We start from the raw sequence: 23,407 nt of genomic DNA, 5'->3' as shown, positions 1-23,407 counted from the left end.
ACAAATACAAGCCTAAGTATAGCCAACAAGATCCACAAAGAAAAGATTAGTGATGATTATCCTCCCTCTCTCTCTCTCTCTCTCTCTCTCTCTCTCTCTCTCTCTCTCTCCCTCTTTCTCTCTCTCTCTCTCTGACACCGGTGACAGGGCAGGGGAGAGAGGTGGCTTTCAGTTCTAGCCTACAGTACACAGTGAAACAGTAGACGTCCCCTTATGCATTTTTAACAGCTCAGCAGGTGATGGGAACAGTTTGGTTGGGACAGTTTGTCCACAGATAGAGTGACCAAGTGATCAGGTGAGTCCGAAACCGCTCTGTTTATTTGCCAATAATATTTGTAAGTGATTATTTGCACACTAACTTTGTTTGCAAGATTGTACCCTTTGCCTGCACAAAACAGCAATGACTTGGCTAGCTTTGATAACGACTCAGAACATACATTGGCTGTTAGATTCTGCATTATCTGTTTCATATGTTATATACTTGACTCTTTAGTTAATGAGCACTTGAAGTGACGTCTCCGGAAATGATCTAATCTTTGTAAACATGTGCCTTGAAGCTGATATGTTAATATCTGGATTCATTGAGGTGTCTGTCAGTCCTTGACTTTTCGAGTTGTCCTGTGTGCTGTAATTACGAGAGGGAATTGCAAGCCAAGGTGGATCAACTCGATTAAAGACAAGGATTTACTTTAAAGGGATTATCATTCACAAATCAAACCTGTTCTTTTCCCCATAGCTTTTAATGACATCCCTTGTCATTTGCCTGGAGTAAAAGAGGACTCTTTCTTATGAACTACTATCTCAATAGGCTCACCTTTGACACTTTATGTGAAAAGAAAAACAGGTGGTGCAAACCGCCTGGCTTTCATTTCTTTGGGAAGCCCTTCTATCTGTCTCAGGAGAAGCAATAGACGCTTCTGAGGTGTGCTAGTAAAATAGGATGCCGGGAGCTAGTGGCGTCAACGTTGAGGGGTCTTGTGAGGCCCTGTGTCGAACTCTTGTCTCCCAGAAGGGCCTCCAGAGAGAGACGGCTGACATCTCCCATTCTGTCCTCTACACCTCATTGATGGGCCTGCTTCTGGTCACCGACAACGAGGTGTGCAAAACACAACATGGAATAAACCTTTGATTTATTGTTAAACCTTCAAGTCTGATGGTCTTAAAAGTTTGTTCCTAATGTGGAATTCCTGGGAGACTTGTCAGACAAACATAAACACAGAGATTGTGTAAAAGAATGAATGCAGAGTACACACTGACACGTGTTTAAGCACCTGTCAGCACTCCTTGGTCTCTAATAGGATAAATGCGTCATGCTGACCTCCTTTTAGTCTCTCTTGTTATGCTATTGGGATAAGAAGGCTAAATCTGTCCTACCAATGCTGCACATTCACTGACACGGAGGGGTTAAGGCGGAGAGACAGTAACATGTCGTACAGATACAGCCAGGGGTCAAATAGTAGGGCACACATGCAGTCAACCACATGTGCATACAAATTAAAATAGGTTGTATTCTTGCAGATTTGGCTCAATAGCTTCCTGTGTTGTCTTTATTTCCCAGAAAGAGCAGCTCAGCATAGGAAGTGGAAGGGTTGGCCTTAGAAACATAGGAAACACAGTAAGTGTTTAGTAATGCAAGATGTGCTTCAGCAAAGTTCTTTAACAAAATACTTTAAGAATTACCAGAATACATTTTGCATAAACATGCTCACTTTTGCCTATACTTTGTCTCCAACTTAGTGTTTCCTGAACGCAGTAGTCCAATGTTTGTCTCACACACGTGGCCTACGGGACTACAGCCTCCTCATGTCCTACAGGGATGAGAGGTTCTCCAAAGAGGAGGCTAAACTCATGGAAGGTAGGTTCCTCTCTCCTGCAGTTCCCTCCTCTTATTATGTTTTCATCTTTTCTCAATGCTCCTTCTCATTCCTGTGCCAGCTTTCTCTCAGGTGCTGTCAGGCCTTTGGGATGTAAATGAAGGGGACACAGTTGTAAACCCACGACAATTTTATAACATTTTTAAAGAAGCGGTGCCTTACTTCAGTGGATACAGGTGAGAATATAGATGATGTTTCTCTTGCCCTCAAGGTTAACTGCATATTTTCATGAAAATTGAATGCAATGCAATACAATATCCAATTCTGTATCAGCACAACTGTTTCAAGGACAAGACGGGAACAGTAAACTATTTCAATTCATAGTCTACTTTGCCACGACGAGTATAGATTGGTTTTGAAGATGAGACTTGTATAGAAATAGCTGCCTGTAACAGTGAGATGAAGAAGTCTTTGCCTCTGTGTTTAACCCAGTCAACAGGATGCACAGGAGTTCCTCAGGTTCCTATTGGACAAGCTGCACACAGAAATAAATCGCAGACCCTACGTTCGACGAACAGGGAAAGAGCCTGAACAAACAATTGCCAGATTTAGGTGTGTATGTTTATGTGGAAAATATTCTGTTCTTGAAATGTGATGTCCTTCATGTGACCACATCTCTCTTTCCCTCATCTCATGTCCTTCTTTAGGATTTCAGAAGAGGCAGCTGCCATGTGGAAGAAACACTTGGAGAGAGATGACAGCAGAATAGTAGGTGAGGAGAGCAATGCAGTCGTGGTGATCCATCAGATTCACGTGTAATATATGTTCAAGGAAGGCAACCGTCTGATCATTTCTTCTCACAGACCTGTTCTCTGGCCAGCTGAGGAGCTCGCTGCATTGCTCCGTGTGCTCTCACTCCTCCAACACATTCGATGTGTTCTGTGATCTGTCGCTGCCCATCCCCAAGAGGAGCTCTGCTGGGGAGGTCACGCTAAGGGAGTGCCTGGAGCTCTTCTCTCAGGAGGAGAAACTGGACAAGGAGAATTCACCGGTAAGTTTACGCAGAGAGTGCAAAACTAATGGACAACAATGCATCAATATGTCTCTAACTTTGGGGTGGAAGGTCAATGAAAGGGACACTGTGAGCTAGGAAACTTAATTTAACTCATTATTGTTATTTGTATCATTATTTATTTTTTACATCATGGTAAAAGAAATAGTTTAGCATATGTGCAGAGGGAAGAAGGAAGACTAAGGGCTTACACAGTCAATGCAAAACAGTAACAAATGTAACCATATACATCAGACAATACAAGACGAAGCAAAGAAAAATAACACCAGCAGGTGAGAAAACACAAATCTAGGAATTTGCCGTCATAAATGAGGGAAAAGATAAAAATGTGAAGTTAAGTTTAAGGTTATTTGGCACTGTAAATTAGATGGTAGATTGAGTCTTGTAGACATATAATAAAGTAAATCAGTTAGTATTTGATTTCAAACTGTCACAGAGGGAGGGACCTCTATATTTAATGGTATATTGATATTTAGTACAACAGTAAGGTAAATGAAAATCCTTTGAATACCTGGTAGGAAAGTCTGAGAGTGAACACTTGTGTTAAAAGTGTTCATGTTTGAATAGTTCAAACACTGAACTTAAACAGCGGTTTCAACTGTTTTCATTGTGTGTGTTTGTGTGTGTGTGTGTGTGTGTGTGTGTGTGTGTGTGTGTGTGTTTATGTGTGTGTGTGTGTGTGTGTGTGTGTGTGTGTGTGTGTTATGTGTGTGTGTGTGTGTGTGTGTGTGTGTGTGTGTGTGTGTGTGTGTGTGTGTGTGTCAGATGTGTGAGAGGTGTAACAGGCATACAGAGTGCACCAAGAGGCTTTCCATCCAGAGGTTTCCCCAGGTTATTGTGATCCGTATCCTTGTCTAAAACTCTTACTGAGTGTGATATTGGCAATTTATGTTTTTGTGCTGGAAGTTATGAGGATGCTTAACAGTCTCTATCAGATCTGAACCGTTTTACAACCTCACGGTGGTCTATCAGTAAGGGCACAGTGTATGTGTCCTTCCCTCTCACTAACCTGGACCTTGGGCGCTACGGGCCTGTCGACAGTGGTAACAAAAACCAAACCTTTCTTTCAGTTTATCTTTGTGCATAGTCTCATTTATTCAACCATGTATGCATTATCTCCTTTACATGCATTCTTGAGTTAACCATGTGCGTTACTGTTAAATTATCAACCTTTAAAATAAAATGTAATTCAAAATACATGGCATATTTACAAATAATCAACAGCTCATTTGATATTTTAGTAGTTTTTTAAATGTGATAGATGAAGACAATGTCTTACAATAGGTAGATTATTTTATAGTTTTGAAGAATGTAATAAGTATGTCATTACATCTATTGTTGTCCCCACAGGGCCAGTTCTGTATGATTTATATGCAATATGTAACCATGCTGGAACGGTGAACATGGGCCACTACACAGCCTGCTGTTCAGATGAAAATGGTTGGTGCTTCTACAACGACTCCAGGTGAGACTTGTCCTGCACCTAAATCATTTTTGTTTTAATATGCAATGCCCTGCAAACAGTGTCATCTGTTTACAAAAGCCCTCTGTGTCTGTGGGTCATCTGTATTGAGACACCTGCTATATAAACCTGGAGCTGTTTGTCATGATTACTCTCCATCTACCCACCTACAGTGTGACTCCAGTTTCAGAGAACCAGCTTCAGACCAATCAAGCCTATGTGCTGTTCTACCAGCGCAGCAACAGCACCACCGCCGTCAGGAAATAGACCCGAGACTGGCTGAGCCAAGCAGCCAATCAGAGCAACTTTACCTCCAGTGACCATAGAAACAAATAGAAGCAGCAGTGCTGGCATCTACGAACAGCTCAATCTCAATGAGCATGCCCTCAAATAAACTCTGAGGAGGTGAGAGAAGCCATGCTCACTTTAGGGAGAGCTTGAAGAGGCGACCTTCTCCTCCTGAATCATGGAGATGCAGTGAGAGTGCTGAGGCAGCTCAGACAGACTGCAGCCTTAAGAGTCTCTGTGCCCTACTTCTCAGGCAGCAGCGAGCACTTGCACATGATGCAGAGCTCTACATGCAAGATAATTGTGATTCATGCTTGCGATGCAACATAAACCCAAATAAACAAAGATACATTTTAGTTGACATAGGACTTTCATTTAAAGCTAGTTTTGTGAAAATATACAGTACTTAAATTTAATAAGTAAAAATCTGTAGTCTATGCTAAATCTAAGGTGTCTTCAGTTAACCCTGAAACTATATTTTCCCGAATTATAATTTCTATGTATATATATATATATATATATATATATATATATATATATATATATATATATATATGTATATATATATATGTATAAATATATATATATATATATTAATATACTGTATGTATGTATGTATATTTTTTTTTACATTTGTGTCTTCAAATTACACAATTGAATGTATTGCATTATTGATGTTTGAAGCAGTCAATAAAAGACCAATGAAAATGTCTGATGATTAGTTTTGAACTTCAAGGTTATGAGCCACAGACAACAGAATTATTATTAATAATATTATAATTCATGTTATATTGTTTCAATATATTATTAATTTGGAAATATGTATTGCATATTACAATTTTAAACTGATTTCATAATTTATATACATATAATTGATATACATTATATTTATATGTATAAATAATGTTTTTTTAAATAATGTATTTGTTATAGAAAATGTAATACAGAAGACATTTAAGTGATTTCAATCAATCACAATAAAAAAAATAAAAACAGAATGCCAGGGGACAGGATACAAAGCCAGAGGTAATTATTAATTCATACAAATACATAAAAGGAGGTGCACAGATTCATTATCTTGTTTATTCTTGTTTTTGGAGGAACACATAGTTTTCATGTATTGCCTGGTTTCATTTACAAATATAATAATTGAGGGTTTAGAGTTATTACATGTAGATATGATATAGTGTTTAAAGAATCACTATGGCAAACAAATATAGGTGTACTATTATTTGATTGTATTGCCATTACATTCATTGAAACCAAACAGAACATTCTCTAGGCAGGGTCAATATTATCAATAATAAATCTTCTCAAGTCCTACCATTGCCTTTTAGTATGGTTGTCTGGCAGTGCATTACAAATTAAGAATTTAAATTGATATCCTTTTTCAATTTGACAAATATACATCTAACCTTTAGTATTTGTTCAAGTAAGTAAAGGTGCCGCAGCCTACGGAAGAATGACGTACTTGTGCACATGCGCATTAGCGGTGGGCGGAGTTTTCCAGTCGGTCAGGAAGAGGAGAAAGGCGGACACAGAAACATCAAGCGGTAATCGTACTCAACTATAGCTTTTTGACTTTATGCCGATTCTTGTTTCAGTCCCAGAAGTATCACAGTAGTGCAATGAATACTGTAGATGTAATTTCCGAGAGAATACCTTGAATGACAGTAATCCAAACCACGGGAAACACCGTTAGCTTTCTTGCTAGCTAATGTTAGCTGGTTTGACAGGCCCGGACTACACTGCACAGCCTTTCAGCAGGAATGGGAACACAGCACGGAAATGTTATATGTTTACACCCTCTACCTCCGAGTCATCCTCCCTGTTTACCAGCCGGGTCGTTTTAGTTTAGATTTATGTTGTCCATCAGGATCTTTTTAGTGAAAATCTAAGATAAGGAGACCGATGTTCAAGCTTTACTAACGTTGTCTGAGCAGTCACTTCTAACAACCAATGAGAACTGATGATGAAGCATAGACTCTTTAATCTTTATATCTTTATAATTGCACCGTTTTACTTTAAATGTTTTTTTCCTTCATGTTCGTGAATATGTACGCTATTGGTAAACGTATGTTTATGTGTATTATTATAACCTTTTATAAAAGTATATCTTTGTTTTGGACTATATTCTACAGATGGCAGCCATCAGGAAGAAGTTGGTGATAGTTGGGGATGGTGCGTGTGGAAAGACCTGTCTGCTCATCGTCTTCAGTAAGGACCAGTTCCCCGAGGTCTACGTCCCCACTGTGTTTGAGAACTATGTGGCAGACATTGAAGTGGATGGGAAACAGGTGAGATCTAAAACACTGGCTGCAAACTTGGGTCAATGAAGCCTAAAGTCCTTGAAGAAACTGTATTGGTGATTAGCAAAATGAGTAATAATACTTAATTTAACTTAGTTATCAAATTGTTTTTAGAAATGTTAATCATAATTTCCTATGGCCTAAATGTCTTGTTTTGTTTGACCATCAGTCCAAAACTCAAAGACAATACATTTACTATACATAGGACACTGAATAGCAGCATATTCTCACATTTGAAACCATCAAATGTTTGGAAATTTTGTTTGAAAAAATTATTAATCGATTATCAGAATTGCTGCTGATTTATTTTTCTATCTATTTTATTAATCAGCTAATCGTTGCAGTTCTACTTCAAATGGTAATTTGTGTCCTGTCAGTAGTACAGAAAACAAAGACATTCAGTTCACTATTTAAGAGGACTAAGAAAAACAGCAAATGTTCATATTTATATATGCATATTCTATACATATAATCTTTACCTTTCTCTAAACATGACTACAATTAGTTGATTATAAAAAGATGCTGATCATTTTCTTTATCGAATCTATGTATTTATCTAGTCGGTTAAGTATTTCTGCTCTAAAAGCTAAAATTACCACATTTTTTGAAAAGGTTGTAAAAAAAACAGTTCCAGTTTGTATTGTATTTCTTTGCGATGGGAAAGTCAAACTGGAACTGTCAGTTCCCCCCAAATAGTGTGTGTGTGTGTGTGTGTGTGTTGTGTGTGTGTGTGTGTGTGTGTGTGTGTGTGTGTGTGTGTGTAATGCTAAAATTGCCCTCTTTACAGATCAATTCTTAATGCATATGTTCTTACATGTAACTATCTCTCTCCTCAGGTAGAGCTAGCACTTTGGGATACAGCAGGTCAAGAAGACTATGACAGACTGAGGCCTCTCTCCTATCCTGACACTGATGTTATTCTCATGTGCTTCTCTGTAGACAGCCCTGACAGTTTAGGTATTGTCTTTGCAACAGTCACACCACTATGCATCGAACACATTGTAATTGTGAAATTGATATATGTTGCTAATTACTGCATTCTTTGCTCACTGTAGAGAATATTCCAGAAAAGTGGACACCTGAAGTGAAACACTTCTGCCCAAATGTTCCCATCATCCTGGTGGGCAATAAAAAAGATCTTCGCAATGATGAGCACACCAGACGAGAGCTTGCCAAAATGAAACAGGTCCGTTTTTTTGTTCAGAACGTGCTGGTATGGTCGAATTTGTTGGTATAAATGGCAAAATGTAAACCTTCTCTCTGGCATGTGTCTCCAGGAGCCAGTCAAATACGACGATGGCAAAGAGATGGCGAACCGCATCAGTGCCTACGGCTACCAAGAGTGTTCTGCCAAAACCAAAGATGGTGTGAGGGAGGTCTTTGAGATGGCAACTAGGGCAGCCCTGCAGGCCAAGAAACGTGGCAAGAAGACCAACTGCCTTCTGTTATAGGCTCTGGGAGAAGAGGGAGCTGCCGTCAAGCACAGATGGAAAGGGCAGCTTCCGTTGAGATTTGACATAGGGGAGAAAATTGGGGAGGGCCCAAAAAAGTTTTATGGATGCTCAATTTCTTATCACTCCAATTATCCTCAGCAAATTTAAAGCAGGTCTTAAATTATTTGATAGGCTCTCACACCTTTGTCCTTGGTCTATACATTGGATTATGTGCTATTTTGCTCTCGCCTATCAAAAACTTTCAGATCTAGAAGTCTGTAGGGCAGGTGGTGGGGGGGTTATTTGAAGTTGAGTAGATGTAAATGGGGTAAAAATGTGCCAAGATGGGAAAGGTCATTATCAGGCCAAAGACAATGGGGACATGAGAGAGAGAGAGAGAGAAAGACATAATTATAAAATAGGTTTGAATTAAGACCATGTCTAAGTGGATTTTACACAGTATCGCCTACATGTAGTGCCTTGAGAGCAGTGGTCAAGAAGAGTAAGTTGTGGGGTAGGGATTCATAACTTAGATGGGGTATTATTTTGTCATTTATAGTGTCCACACATCACATTTGTGAATGCTTTCTCCCTGTCATTGGCTTTGCTCCTTCAGGCCCATATTCTGACTCAGGCGCTATGCAGGGGTATGCCTAAACTAGATTGTATGAGATATTTTCCCATACCGAATTACTTAACTGTACTTTAGTGTGTGTGTGTGTGTGTGTGTGTGTGTGTGTGTGTGTGTGTGTGTGTGTGTGTGTGTGTGTGTGTGTGTGTGTGTGTGTGTGTGTGTGTGTGTGCGCATGCATGCATCTGTATGGTGGTTTGTTTTCTCCTGTGCAGGTCTGCATGCAGTGAATGTGTGTATATTTGTGTGGGTGTGTATTAACATGTGTGTCTATGTACTGTATGCATGGAAAGGCCTTCTGAGTCACTGACCTAACCCCTTGTTTCCATGCCAAAGTTACCCCTGATGGCCACATTTTATGGCTCAGATGGGTAATGGAATTAACAGCTACTCAGAGTGACATAGAAACTTTCACTTTACTGGAAGACATTGTACTATACCTAGAGGCACAATCAGGTTAAACATATTATGAGTTTTTAGGACCTTTTTTGTGTGTACCAGAGATTCATTTGATTGTGTTAATCAGTGGGTCAAATCATGAGTGGTGTAGTTGATAAGTTGAATATTCTTTCAGATAGATGATAGGCTTATCTTATTACTATAATGTCCATTATGTACTGTATGTCTTACAAGGCTTTGTAAGGACATGTTAATGATGTGTGTTTCAAGTTTGCCTTTTACTCAACTCTCCCCATCCCTCCTTTAATGATATTGTCATTATTGTACTATAACTTTTTATTGTGATGTCTTTAATTTTCTTAGTATATTTTAATCATTTTACTTTATCTTGCTGTTATGATCAGCTTATGTCTGTTAAATGATCAATTGAAACCGTACTATTGTTTTGTTTAGTTAATTGAAGGTAAAGCTTGGGGTGCAAGGCTGGAAGGTTTTGGGGGTGGGCTTTTTTTCTTTTCTTTTTTGTACTGTGACATTAAGGTTTTGTTTCTCCAAATAAAGCTGATATTAGGGTTTTCTGTTGTAAGGTATTTATGTGTTCTTTCCATTTATTCAATAATAATGGCAACAATCAATTTCTGGCATTAATTTACTTTTTTCCCAAATAAAAAAACTCATAACCCCTCAAAAGAACCGATTCAATGATTTCATATCTGATATGTATCTACACGAACGCATCAAATAATGCCATGCAGTGTGGTTAGCCTGGCGGTCTCGTCCAATCATCGTCGACATTAATGCGTTCGCTCTCAATGCACCAATCACACACCAGAGTGAGGTTTTGGGTACCCTCCCCCTTGAAATGTTGTCTTACTGTGGCCATTTTACACTTGGTTCCGTGAGAAAACAAAACACTCCTCTCACCTGAGCTTCGACGTGACATTTAAAGAAATATCGTTAGTTACATGTGCCACTGGTAAGTGTTTTTCCTATTTTAAATACAACTGCTGTTGTTGCGTTTAAAACGGCTGACAGACGTTTTTTGGACGCAGCGTCTCTGCTTGGACTACCTAGCCAACCTCAGGCTAAAATAGTTAGCTTGCGTGACCGCCACACGTCATTGTTAAATACTCCTTTTTGGGTAGTAAGGTTGGGCATGTGCATTGTGCAATCACGTTTATTATTGATGCATGGTTATGCCTCTGTTTGATTATTTGTGGGTCTTGGTGAGTAGTTTGTAAATCAGTGATATCAGTTCAACTTTGCAGTATTCAAAAATGCAGCTAGCCTGCAGACTAAACTAAAATAATGCTACATGCCTCTATTGCACGCACACATTGCACATCACTAACGTTACTATGCACACCCTTACTTTATTTGAGATTACTTTCCTTCTGTTAAGTAGTTACTTGACACTTCACCACTATACTGTCACTTTACCTTTTTATAAAGGCTACTTTACTTACTGTTTTACAAACTGTTTATACCTCTGTGTATTTATATATTTTAATACTTCTCATTTGTGCATTTACATTACTACATTCCTGATGCGTCTACCACAAATGTTATTTATTTATTTTATATTTTGTTTATATTTTAGCCCTATATTTTATCTTGCATATCTTGTATGCTTTTACTTGCCTGGTTGTTTTCCTTTGTAATAAATATTTAATGAGCATTGTTGGATGGAGCTTGAAATCCAACATTGTCATTTCCAACGTTATTGCTGTGCATATGATAATGAGGAACTTGATACTTGAGCTTTTAAGTTTTGACTGTTTCTAAAAGACAAGTCAGTCAGCAAAGTTGTGAATTTCCTGATTATTGCTTTTCATTCAAAAGAGTAAATTGCTGATGTGCTTCTATGGTATCCAATGCTGTGTGTATATAAAGTACATTTATATTTTAAGTACACATTTTATATTTCTGCATCGGCACCACGACACTTTTAAATATTTATGACCACTTACTCAGTCACTTTTACAGTAAGCCAGGACAAACAAAATTTAATTTGAATTGTACATTGTATAGCTCGAAATGACAATAAAGTTTTTGATTGATTGAACCAAATAGAAAACGGGCAGAGACCAGGAGCAGAGTCAGTGGATCAGCATGGACTATGAGCGGAGGTGAGTTTAACTTTCTTTTTGTGCCTTTCTACCCTAAAGAGTACATGTGTCCGCCAAGTCCCTCACATCTTGTCTTTCGTGGTCAACAGGGGTGGGCGAGGTGATCGCACCGGTCGCTATGGCAACACCCATAACGATCACAACTTTCGTGACATGGACTACCGAGGCTATGGCCAAGAGGACGAGGAGGCAGGAACAGGATATGATGTCAGAGCCGAGGGAGACAGGCCATATGGCCGTGAAGAGCAATCACTGGGTGTCCGTGAGTTCTCACCAGGTTGTCTCCAAGACCGCCCGGGGTTTCACCAGAGAGGAAATGGCCGAGGGGACATTGGGCGTGAGGGAAAAGGGCTTATGTGGCCCCCATGCTCTCAGTCGCAGCCTGATCTAGCCCTTCCCATGCTTCAGCGAGAGGAGGAGGGATCCAGGCGGGACTTTGAGCAGCTATTGACTTGCCCGCAGGAAAGAGGTCGGGGAAAAGGTGGAAGAGGTTTTCCTGAGAACAGTGCCCATCATTCAGGGGGCAGGGATGGCAACTGGGGTCGTGGGGGTGCGCATTCAGAACTGATGGAATACAATACGGCAAGAGAGAGAGAGGAGGACAGGTTCTCCCGTGCTGCGGTGAAGAGGAGGGTAAGCCATAACAAGTCCATCCTCTTTATAGAGCTGCTACAATTTTGTTTGGTTTTTGACATCGGTTGCAAATTTGTACCTGTTCTATGCAGGCATTTTCAGTGGGGGCAGAGGAGCATAGTTGTGGGAGTGCTGGTCCAGACCTGTCCCTTGAGGAGTTGGATCAGCGGGACCAGGACTACCGTGCAGATCTGGACCACAACCAGAGGCCAAGTAACATCATAATGCTTCGCATGCTGCCACCCAATGCCACCGCCAATGAGGTAAGTGTATGTCTCCTGGGCAAGTGGTCTGATGATGCTTGGGTCTTGTTGTCAGTTGGTTTAAAGGGCAATGATGCCTCTGTGTTCATAGATCCGGGCACAACTTCAGGAGCAAGGGATCCAGCCAAGAGAGGTCCGCCTCATGAGAAACAAATCCTCAGGTGAGAACTTGTCCATTGCCCCGAATCTTAAAAAAGAAAAATGTTGTTCTCCCTTTGTGTCACACTCATCCATTAGCAGATATTTTACTTTGTCGCTCTCTCAGGTGACTTTCCCTTGTCTGCTCAGTCTTTTCTCTCTTATTAATAAGCGCCCTCCCTTTCTTTTTCCTCCTCTTATCACTGTCTTTCTTAATAATACTCTGACAGCGATAGATAGCTGATGCAGAGAATGCATATTTATATACTTATATACAGGCTTTTGCTGCGATTCCTGCTTTGATTATTTATTTTTTTGGCTTCATCCATATCTGCCCATCAGACAAGAATGCATGCATACAGCCGTTTATAGATCTTCACTCCATTGCATTAATTTTCCTTTTCGCCTTGGCTCTCTTCTCGTCTTTTCCCTTTCATGATTTTGCCTCATCCATCTTGAAGTGAGATATGTCTGAGTAGATGAACAATGTTCACAAACTGTCAACTGAGAAATGAGCAGCGGAAGCAGAATGCATCTGATGGTGTTTGTCATTGTAGCTATTTTTGAGTGTTTGAGTGTGGGAATATATGTGTTGCAGCTACGTGAGCGTCATCCATACCCCTCAGAAAAGCTTGTCTTTTTCTAAAGGTTTTCCATTAAGGTCATTGTCTCACTGGCCTCACCCTTTGCTAACGCACTGGTTGTCTGTAAGGTGTGCCTCTCTGCCTCAGGCACACTTACAGTCCCCCGCACTGCTCTGTCTTTCTCACCCCTGCATCACTATTTCTCTGTTTTAAGGATAAGTCACTCTCAATTTTATATGTTTAAATTATGATCTTTAGGGGTGGACGATATGGCCAAAATGTTATATAACGGTAACGGTATATATCGCGATACAGTGATTGTTCTATAAATCACATTTGATTATTTTCTTCTTTTATTTGCATCACATGAGACGACACTTATAACAGTTTGAAAAAACAACTTGAATCACTAAAACTAAAATTCTTTCAAAATGGAAGCTTTATGGTACCTGAGAACAGGTTTTTAAGGTTAACAGTTGCAAATAAATACCAGCCTGACTTCCTCCAGTGCAATATAGTGCAAGATAAAAATCTCACTAATTTGTACTTTAGAGTATACCAAAAGAAAAAAAGACTTTACCTTTCCTGCAGGTTTTTGCTAATCTTTCATTTAAAAAAGCTGACAAAATACTGCGCTAATGGCTGGTAATTCTATACCAGAGTTCTTCCTCCTGATTTTACAATGTCACTCTCCTCCTCCATGATGCCCGAATCAGGTTACTGTGCGAGGCAGCTGGATGTGCGAGATCGTGATATGACGATAATATGATAATACTGCAACGGTATTGCAGAACCTCTACCGGTGGACACATTTCTACCGTTGCATGGTGTATACCGTCATATCGACCAACCCTAATTATCTTTTGTGATTGCACTTCATGTTATTATACAATATACACTGTTGTTTAAAAATGATATAAATCTAAATTGTGTTGTACAATGTGTTCTCAATCAGACTCTGAATCTGACTCAGACTACCAGAGGGGTGTGTGTGTGTGTGTGTGTGTGTGTGTGTGTGTGTGTGTGTGTGTGTGTGTGTGTGTGTGTGTGTGTGTGTGTGTGTGTGTGTGTGTGTGTGTGTGTGTGTGTGTGTGTGTGTGTATGTTGTGTTGGTGCCTGGGTGTTTCATCATTCAAAACCAAAGAGCTCAAACTCAAACTGATGAGTGGGTAGGATTCTCCCTCTCTCTCCCTCTCTCCTTGACCCTGTTGAGATACTTGACATTGCGTCCTCCCACCCTTGCAGAGAATTTGACAGTGACTCTCCAACTGGTGTGTCAGGTGTGTTATTTCCAAGGGAGAGAGGAAGCAATGATTAATATTATTAGTGCTGATGCAGGGTCTCTCTCTCTCCTCTGGACATGAAGCACTAACCCCTCACTGCGTTGTTGTTATGTTGTTGTTGTTGTTGTTCGGTTACCATGGCGCTGGGCGGTGTCCAGGTCAGAGCCGAGGATTCGCCTTCGTCGAGTTTAATGTCATACAGGAGGCCACCCGCTGGATGGAGACCAACCAGGTCACTCTCCCCTACACAGACACACATATACATATATACATGCATACGTAATGGGACATTTGGGTTAATATATATATCAGGACAAATGTCACAGTCACATCATACCCAGCCATGTACACATGATGCATTCCAGTATGGCATAGACACACAGTGGAGAAATAATTGTGTCCCTGAGGTAGGTAGGTCTTTGTACTTAGAGGGATAATTTATCTTTCTTTTTACTTAATAATTCCACAAACAGGCAAATTAATGTCACATCATGCTGACGTCTGTCTGTCTGGGGCCTAACTACATAGTTTTCATAACTGGACCCTCATAGTCACATTTGCACATCATTTGCCCAACACAAGCTCCTCTATTATAATGGTCCTACTCTTTCTTCAGTGACATGTTCTCAATCTCAAGTCTACAGTACCACCTCTGGGATAGTGTAACAGTGTGAATATAATTTCTCACATGGTGTATTGTATGTTGAATCAGAACCAATGTAGTACTTCCTTTTCTTGTTTTTGAACCTTTCATATTTGGGTCATCTGCCATTATTACATCTTTAATATGGAGCTATTGTCTATATGGGGGATGAAGGTGGCGACAGTGGGATGGGATGTGTGGAAAACTGTGAAAAGGTTTCCCCTTAAGGGGGGAGGGATGACACAATTGAACAAAACACATTGTGTCCTTAAAAATGGACACCCACGCACGCACACACACACACTACACATACACCATCTCAGTCCGTCCCAATTTCCTAAAGCTGAAGGTTGCAATTCTCTGGTGTCCTCTTTCTTTCAGCCTCAGTTCTACTCTCTGTCTCTCTCTGTCCCCCTCTCCCTCTCGTCCCTTTTCATTCTCTCTCATCTCTTGTGAGATGAGGCCTTTCTCTGGCATGTGTGGCCTAATTATCACTGATAATCATTCTTTGTTCCCCCTCCCCTCTCTTTCTTTTTCTTTCAGGGAGTGTTGCTGATTCTGGGACAAAGAGTGTCAATGCACTACAGCGACCCAAAACCACGTGCCAATGAGGACTGGCTCTGCAATAAGGTTGTGTGTTTGCATTGCGTGGCATGCATATATTGAAATCTGTATGTTGTTATTGCTCATTCTTTTAGGAAGTATTTCTAACAGTACGTCATTTAACATTTCAACAGTGTGGCGTGCAGAACTTTAAAAGGAGAGAGAAGTGCTTCAAATGCAGTGTGCCTAAATCAGGTAAAATGTAACCCAGCTACTGTAAATATCCCAACTATTCTCTTTAATTTTACACAAGCTCTCTCACACCATATAATAATATTAATAATACATACATACTTGATATCTTGTCTTTGCCCAGAGGCTGAGCTAAAGTTGCCTCAGTTGCAAAGGGATTTGCCCGTTGGTCTTCAAAAGGAGGGAGCCCAAGGCTTATTGCCCTTGCCAGCACCCTACCACTCTTCTGGACCTACTGTCAACCCAGGACCGGCTACACAGCAGGCAGATGTTGCCAATGACAGTGAGTCCGTCTCTTGACATTTTATTATTATTCTATTCAGAAATACCTACTTTTGTGAAAACCTTTTTAATTTTTTTTCTTTACTTAGCACCATTATGGGATACTTGCTTTTGAAAAACTTCATATTGTCTGGTACCTAAATTGGTAAATCTTGTGTTTAGGAAAATAATATTCTCTCCTCCTCTCCTACACCAGCTCTGATACTAAGAAACCTTGGCCCGCATACTTCAGTGGATACCATCTTATCTGCTTTGGCTCCATTTGCCACTCTCTCCCCTTCCAATGTCCGCTTAATCAAGGACAAGCACACCCATCTCAACAGGGGCTTTGCCTTTCTACAGCTCTCTACCATAGTGGTGAGAAACTTGTCGAGACAGGCAGACACACACATGCATGAGTGCTAGACAGATGAGTTGTCATTCACTTAAAACTAAAATCCATAGAACAAACATTTTGTAATTTTTCTGTACTGATGATTTTAAATGAAGCTTTATTCTAAACATACAAACACACATTACAGTTGCACCCACACTAACTCACAGGTCTCTGTATGTTTTATCAACAGGAGGCATCTCAGCTGCTCCAGATCCTTCAGGCTCTCCAGCCGGCTCTCTCTATTGACGGGAAGGCAATTGTGGTGGAGTTTGCAAAAGGCTCTAAACGGTAAACATGCACACACGCAAACTTTGCTGCAAACAAACGACAAGAGCAATGCACATTATTTCTATTGCACAAAGAATAATATTGTAGGTTAAAAAAACAGTTATTACCACGCCATATTTACCTTAAATTCATCATGTGCATAAAGTTTATTAGAAATTATTACAGTTCATTTTTGAATGAAATAACTTTGGAGAAGATTACCTAAAACAAACGAACAGCCGAAACATTTCAAATGGAGGTCCCCAGGAGCCCACTGAAACCCTGTCTGTACCTCTTTTCTATGCCAGTGATGTGTTCCTGACGGATGGCAGCAGAGTGAGTGCTGCTACAGTGGCCAGCACAGCTATAGCTGCTGCACAGTGGGCAGTCACACAGGTAGCCTGAATGACTTATCATTACAGCAAAGAAAACATGAGGTTGTAACACATCTTTCATTTGAGTTATTATTGTTTTCTCATGTTGTTTTTTATTTTCTTTTTAATTCACAGACTGCTCAGAATGGATCAGCTGTAGGCCAGACTATAGATACAGCAGTGTATCAGCAGGGGGCAGCAGTAACATACAATCAGGAAGGAAATGAATACTCTGCACTAGATGGCACGACTTTCAAGGCCCAGGGAGATTCCAGGGTTGCTTTACCTGGTGCAGGAACAGCCCTGATGGGGGCATACACAGGAAGAGCAGGCCCAGGTTGGTAATCACACGTGCTAAATATATATACAGCATACTTCCCACATGATTTTATATAGCTGTATACATTTGAAATGAACTTCAGTTAACTGAGGCCACCTGTTTGTGTCTGCTTGCCCGTGTGCAGCTGAGCTAGTGACGTCTAGATCAGCAGTCGCGCAGCACACACACACTGCCCTCATCACCACAGCAACCACCACATCCGTCTCACAGGTACAATATTACTGTTCGCTTTTTTTCTTGCCTTTTGAATTCTAGCATTATTTCATGCGATTACTTTCTTGTTTTTAAGAGATCTGTCTCTCCACAGGTGGAGATAGTAGGAAAACCACAACCAGCTGCTCCCAGCCAACCTGCTACCCCAGGCACTGAACACGAGCTCCAGCAATACCGTAAGTCTTTGTGTACAGCTCAGAAAAGCAATGAATTAACATCTTTACTAATAGCTGTCAATAGATGTTCCTTTGTGACAGATATTTCTCATTCAAACTACCGTATTTTCTGCACTATAGAGCGCACTGGATTATAAGGCGCACTGTCAATGAATGGTCTCTTTTCAATTTTTTTTCATATATAAAACGCACCGGACTATAAGGCGCATTAAGCGAAACAAAACAGTCAGATAAGTCAGTCAGTCAAACTTTATTAAACGTGTTCACAATAACTCTCAACATTGTTCAGTTGTAACACGTAAAATACAACACAATACACTCTTATTCTTATACTATAAGAATAACTATAAATATAATAACTACCGGTATACTTATTTCAGTTCATTCCTCGTCCACAAATCCCTCAAATTCTTCATCTTCAGTGTCCGAGTTTAACAGTTCGGCGATTACGGCATCCAGCATGCCCGGATCCCTCTCGTCATTATCTGAGTCAGTGTCGTTGCTGTTACCTGGCAGTTCAGTGATGATTCCGGCCTTCGTGAAAGCTCGGACCACAGTTGAGACTGATACCTTAGCCCAGGCATCCACGATCCATTGGCAGATAGTAGCGTAAGTCGCCCGGCGCTGTCTCCCTGTCTTGGTGAATGTGTGTTCGCCTTCTATCATCCACTGCTCCCACGCAGCTCGCAGTTTAACTTTGAACGACCTGTTGACACCAATATCTAGCGGCTGGAGTACTTTAGTTAATCCACCCGGAATGATGGCAAGCTCCGAATTAGTTTGCTTCACTTTGTTTTTGACAACATCGGTGAGATGGGCGCGCATGGAGTCGCAGATCAATAGGGACGGAGATTTGTGGAAAAAGCCATCCGGTCTCTTGACGTAAATTTCTTTCAGCCACTCACTCATCTTTTCCTCGTCCATCCAGCCCTTCGGGTTAGCTTTGATGATGACGCCGGCTGGAAACTTTTCTTTTGGCAAAGTCTTCCTCTTAAAAATGACCATGGGTGGAAGTTTCTGGCCATTAGCCTGGCAACCGAGAACTATAGTGAAGGATGACTTCTCGTTCCCTGTGGTGCGTATAGACACCGTTCTGGTCCCTGTTTTCTCCACGGTGCGGTTCACGGGGATATCAAAGGTGAGGGGAACCTCGTCCATGTTGGTGATGTGCTCTGGCCGGATCTTCTTTTCAGTGATCTTGTTTTTGCAGTATGCGATGAAAGTGGCCATCTTTTCTTCGTAATCTTTTGGCAGTTGCTGCGAGACGGTAGTTCGTGTGCGGATGGAGAGATTACGTCTTTTCATAAAACGAAAGCACCAAGAAGGAACGCCTCGAAAGTCATTGATATTCATGTCCCGTGCTAACGCTGTTGCCTTCAGTCGAATAGAGACGGTAGAGACGCTTCTACCCGCTGCTCTCTGTTCAATAACCCACTGTTCAATGTTGTCCTCTAACTCTGGCCATCTCGCTTTGTTCCCTCGGAAACTCTGTGTGGTCTTCTTTACCTGGCGCAGGTCATCTTCTTGCTTCCTCCACTTCCGTACCATTGATGTTCAATTCTCTCGCAGCTGCTCTATTCCCATGTTCTACTGCGTGACTGATAGCCTTGAGCTTGAAGTCCGCGTCGTAAGCGTGTCTCTTGACCGGTGCCATTTTGGGGTCCTTATACACACACACTATATATATTATGGTGAAGCACAGTATGTATTACTCCGCGACGCGGACTACGGTAGCCGTAATGCTGCAAGCGGTGCGGCTTTGTAGTTTACCAAAGTCGTACTAAAGCATTTTGACAGAGCGCCGTGTACCACACAAAATCGCTTCAAGATCAGTAAACACAACCAGAATTAATCCATATATAAGGTGCTGCGGATTATAAGGCGCACTGTCGCTTTTTGAGAAAATTAAAGGCTTTTAAGTGCGCCTTATAGTGCGGAAAATACGGTAGTTTCCACGTACTTTTTCTGTTGATTCTGTGTTTACCAGTCCAGCTAACTCTTTATGATCAATGAAAGGTTTTTAATTTTGATGTCTAACCCTGAGGTGAATGTCCTGTGTCTTTGACAGCTGTGCCAGATGTGTCCACGTACCAGTATGATGAAAGCTCTGGCTACTATTACGACCCGCTCACTGGCCTCTACTATGACCCCAACTCCCAGGTAAAGATTGGCAAATATACTGGAGTCTAAATGTAAAGCCAGCACTCTTTGAAAGCATTTCAGTCTGTTTTTGTGTGTCTCTTCACAGTACTACTACAACCCTCACACTCAGCAGTACAATTACTGGGATGGAGAGAAGCACACCTACATTCCTGCTGCTGACGGACAGTCAAACTCCGACGGTGCTCCCACGAGCCTTGGCGCGGCCCCTTCGGACTCACCGTTTGGTATTCCTGGCAGCAAGGAGAAGAAAGACAAACCCAAGAACAAAACTGCTCAACAGGTACTCCACATACTGGATACAAGCTCAAGTACTGACTGATGTGCACAGAAAACTAAATTGTCTTTTAGATTTCAAAGTGAACCTCAAATCATAAAGTTGTTTTGCTTGCTTTGCTCTTTGTTTATTGATTAGACATTTGTATAGCTTTGTAAAAGGGACACAATAGTATAAACAGCTGTTAGATTTCAGTATGATTTAACACATGTTAGTGGACAAAATAACAATATCTTAAAATATAATAGTTAAATTCAAAATGGACCCTATTTTACTATATAAGGCCAACATTACCATAGGTTTTTAACACCTCCTTACGTATTTTGGAAATGGTAGACATCACCAAGGAAGTATTTATTGAAGGGCTACTGAGTTTGATTGCATTATGTTCAGGTGTTATTGGCCACCCCCGATGTGGTCCACTTTTCTCATCTCTTGGGCTTTATCCATATTAACAGATTGCCAAAGATATGGAGCGCTGGGCTAAGAGTCTCAACAGACACAAGGAGAACATGCGTTCTGTTTCTTCCTCCCCTGCCGTCGGCTCCACAGCGCTACCACCTGGTTACACTCGGGCCCCTGGCCACAGTCGCCTAGACGACCGCAGAGAATCTGCTAGTGCTGATGCAGGCTATGCTGTTCTGGAGAAAAAGGTACATGACACCTAAACAGACATAGATGCTTAGCTCTAAACACCTGTGCACCTTTTGGGGCAGCAGGTATCATTGTGACTGAGGAGAATGTCCATCTGGCTTAGGCTCAGCAACATGACAATGTTTGCATAAGATACGGTCTTAATAACTAACCTGATAATCACTCTGATTTTCTTCTTCTGTTACGCAGGGTGCACTGTCTGAACGGCCTCAGATCTTTCTGGATCAGATCCGACAAAGTACAGAAGTAAGGGCATGGTCACAGTGATTGTATTTGTCTGCGTTGGTCTGTTCTCGTAGCTTTTCTAGAGGATGCTAAAAAGAAAATCCAAGTATAGGCTAATATCATTATTTATGTATTGATCTTTTCCTCAGTTTTTGATCTTGCATCCTATTTCTGTAGCGTTCCCCTCCTCAGCAGCAGGGTCTGGTCCCAGCTTACAGTGGAGAAACTGACAGTGAAGAAGAAGGAGGTGACAAAGATGAGAAGGAAGGGAGAATGACAGACTGGGTTAAACTGGCCTGTCTGCTGTGTAGGAGGCAGTTCCCCAGCAAGGAGGCCCTCATCAGGCACCAGCAGCTCTCTGAGCTACATAAGGTTTAAATCTAATTTCACTCTGTTGCAAACATTGCATAGAAGATGAACTGGACATTTTTAGAAACCCTTTAGATATCAAATAGTAAATAATGCATTAGACAACAATACAGTTTTATTATATATATATATATATATATATATATATATATATATATATATATATATATATATATATATATTGTATTTGTATTGTATTGTTGTCTAATGCATTATTTACTATTTGATATCTAAAGGGTTTCTAAAAATGACAAAGTTGCAACCTACAGATATTCTTCTTGTAAACATGTCTAAACTTCCACCTGTTTATCCGTCTGCTCTCAGCAAAACTTGGAGCAGAGAAGAGTCCAGCAGGATTCTGCAGGCAAAGAGGTTGGTCGAGCCACAGGGTCTGACTGTAGGAGTTGGACAACATTGCATAGAGTAATCACGGGTTTTGCTGACTGAGTGCTGTTAGTATTGATTTCATTGTCCCTCTTTTTTTTGCTTGCAGAGACTGGCCGATGGACCGGAACCTCCGGATCCTAAGAGAAGGAAGTTTAGCCCCATGTAAGCAACAGTGAAGTAACAAGCAGACTCTGTGTTGAGGTCCTACAGTTGTCAGATGTTTTACAGTTGGTGTTAGGTGTGCAGAAGCGGTCATTTACGAAATACTAACTGGATACTACCGTACATTGTTCCTCTTTTACTGTTCAAGTCAGGCTTTACTCTGGATGGTGATATTCTTGTTTGTAATTGTAGTACTCTAAGGCCTTGTGCTTACTCCATACATTGTGTTCTTACTTATTACAGGTTTGTATTCAAAGTTATTTTATTCTCTTTCTGTCTTTAGTGATGGGATCACAGGCACTAGTCTTGGCGCCAGGATGCTGCAGGGAGGAGTGAAAAAAGGGCTTTTATTGCGCAATATGCAAGTGGAGTGAGCCCTCACCCTTAAATCTCAATTTCCTCACCCAGATGGGACAATGACGAAGCCTAGCACGCAACTCTTCACCATTAACATCATCTAGATATCTATAGATATACCTCTTAATTTTGGTTTCACATTACAATTACCTCAACACTGGTAATACACTCATGAACTGATCCTGTAGCAGTGTATGTCAGGATATTGCACAGAATGCACTTTTTTGCTTTCTTCCTGAATGATGCAGTTTTTAGTTTATCACTTACTTCAAAGCTTGTGTGTGATAAACAAGCTCGATGTGGTTGGGAAACATTTGCTGTTGGAAAATGAAAGATCAGTATAGATCTTTATGGCAGCAAATGGGATTTTCTAATATTACTGTCTATGCACCATAGATTTTTTTTATTTAATGCTACATGCCTAGTCATTCAGTGAATGACTGATCTGGGCATGAACTGTGTATACATTTTAAAAGAGAGAAATGTGTGGCCTCATGAACTGGACAGGTTCACACTAAAACTAGTGTGTAGATGAAATGTATGTGTGATGTAGATATGAATTCACAATGTAATACATCATTATCTCTGAAGAAAGCTATTTTTTATTTCTGTATTTGTTCAATAATGTGACTGTGTGTTCATCAAGCTCATGTAAATTAATTCATAATAACACGTTTTCATCATTATCGATGATTGATGTCTTGTTTGGGCAAGCCAGTAAACGGAAGCTAATATTTTGACATTTTAACTTGAAATGTCCCAAACTGTTTTTACAAATCGGTGGTTATAAAAAGAGGAATATAATGCAACATCCGACCTGCAGAAATTGTACCATTGCACATTTATTTGTCCCTGAAATGTGTTTTCTTTAACACAACTGCGCTCGTGTTGCGGCTGTTAAGTTCCCATGGC

The 23,407-nt window shown here is 40.7% G+C and overlaps 3 protein-coding genes across 4 annotated transcripts; all 3 read left to right on the top strand.

The window, feature by feature from the left end:
- The first annotated feature begins 125 nt into the window (after window positions 1-125).
- On the top strand, window positions 126-5,117 carry usp21 (ubiquitin specific peptidase 21). Of its 2 annotated transcripts, XM_029435549.1 has the most exons (11): window positions 126-1,096; window positions 1,559-1,615; window positions 1,738-1,855; window positions 1,936-2,050; window positions 2,307-2,426; window positions 2,522-2,586; window positions 2,678-2,865; window positions 3,652-3,730; window positions 3,822-3,929; window positions 4,237-4,351; window positions 4,522-5,117. In XM_029435549.1, exons 1-11 carry the CDS (start codon window positions 941-943, stop codon window positions 4,613-4,615), a joined length of 1,215 nt encoding a protein of 404 aa, XP_029291409.1. In that variant the 5' UTR covers window positions 126-940; the 3' UTR covers window positions 4,616-5,117. The 2 variants fall into 2 exon arrangements, with proteins under 2 accessions (XP_029291409.1, XP_029291410.1); XM_029435550.1 differs by lacking the exon at window positions 1,559-1,615.
- Window positions 5,118-6,092: 975 nt separating this feature from the next.
- Window positions 6,093-9,998, top strand: LOC115010790 (rho-related GTP-binding protein RhoA-C-like). The gene is made up of 5 exons (XM_029435579.1): window positions 6,093-6,189; window positions 6,778-6,933; window positions 7,782-7,902; window positions 8,001-8,131; window positions 8,223-9,998. Exons 2-5 carry the CDS (start codon window positions 6,778-6,780, stop codon window positions 8,394-8,396), a joined length of 582 nt encoding a protein of 193 aa, XP_029291439.1. The 5' UTR covers window positions 6,093-6,189; the 3' UTR covers window positions 8,397-9,998.
- A 267-nt stretch (window positions 9,999-10,265) lies between these two features.
- rbm10 (RNA binding motif protein 10) lies at window positions 10,266-23,181 on the top strand. The gene is made up of 23 exons (XM_029436035.1): window positions 10,266-10,384; window positions 11,482-11,537; window positions 11,627-12,170; window positions 12,263-12,433; window positions 12,525-12,594; window positions 14,597-14,670; window positions 15,625-15,711; window positions 15,819-15,879; window positions 16,001-16,159; window positions 16,355-16,515; window positions 16,725-16,822; window positions 17,110-17,197; window positions 17,311-17,512; window positions 17,640-17,725; window positions 17,823-17,904; window positions 19,973-20,064; window positions 20,153-20,347; window positions 20,800-20,994; window positions 21,185-21,241; window positions 21,398-21,592; window positions 21,914-21,961; window positions 22,083-22,138; window positions 22,422-23,181. Exons 2-23 carry the CDS (start codon window positions 11,521-11,523, stop codon window positions 22,510-22,512), a joined length of 2,829 nt encoding a protein of 942 aa, XP_029291895.1. The 5' UTR covers window positions 10,266-10,384; window positions 11,482-11,520; the 3' UTR covers window positions 22,513-23,181.
- The last annotated feature ends 226 nt before the right edge of the window (window positions 23,182-23,407 follow it).

Source organism: Cottoperca gobio, chromosome 7, assembly GCF_900634415.1.
Source record: "Cottoperca gobio chromosome 7, fCotGob3.1, whole genome shotgun sequence".
Lineage (NCBI taxonomy): Eukaryota > Metazoa > Chordata > Actinopteri > Perciformes > Bovichtidae > Cottoperca > Cottoperca gobio.
The sequence above is the reverse complement of the archived record's forward strand: the minus strand, read 5'-3'. Positions and strand labels throughout refer to the sequence as shown.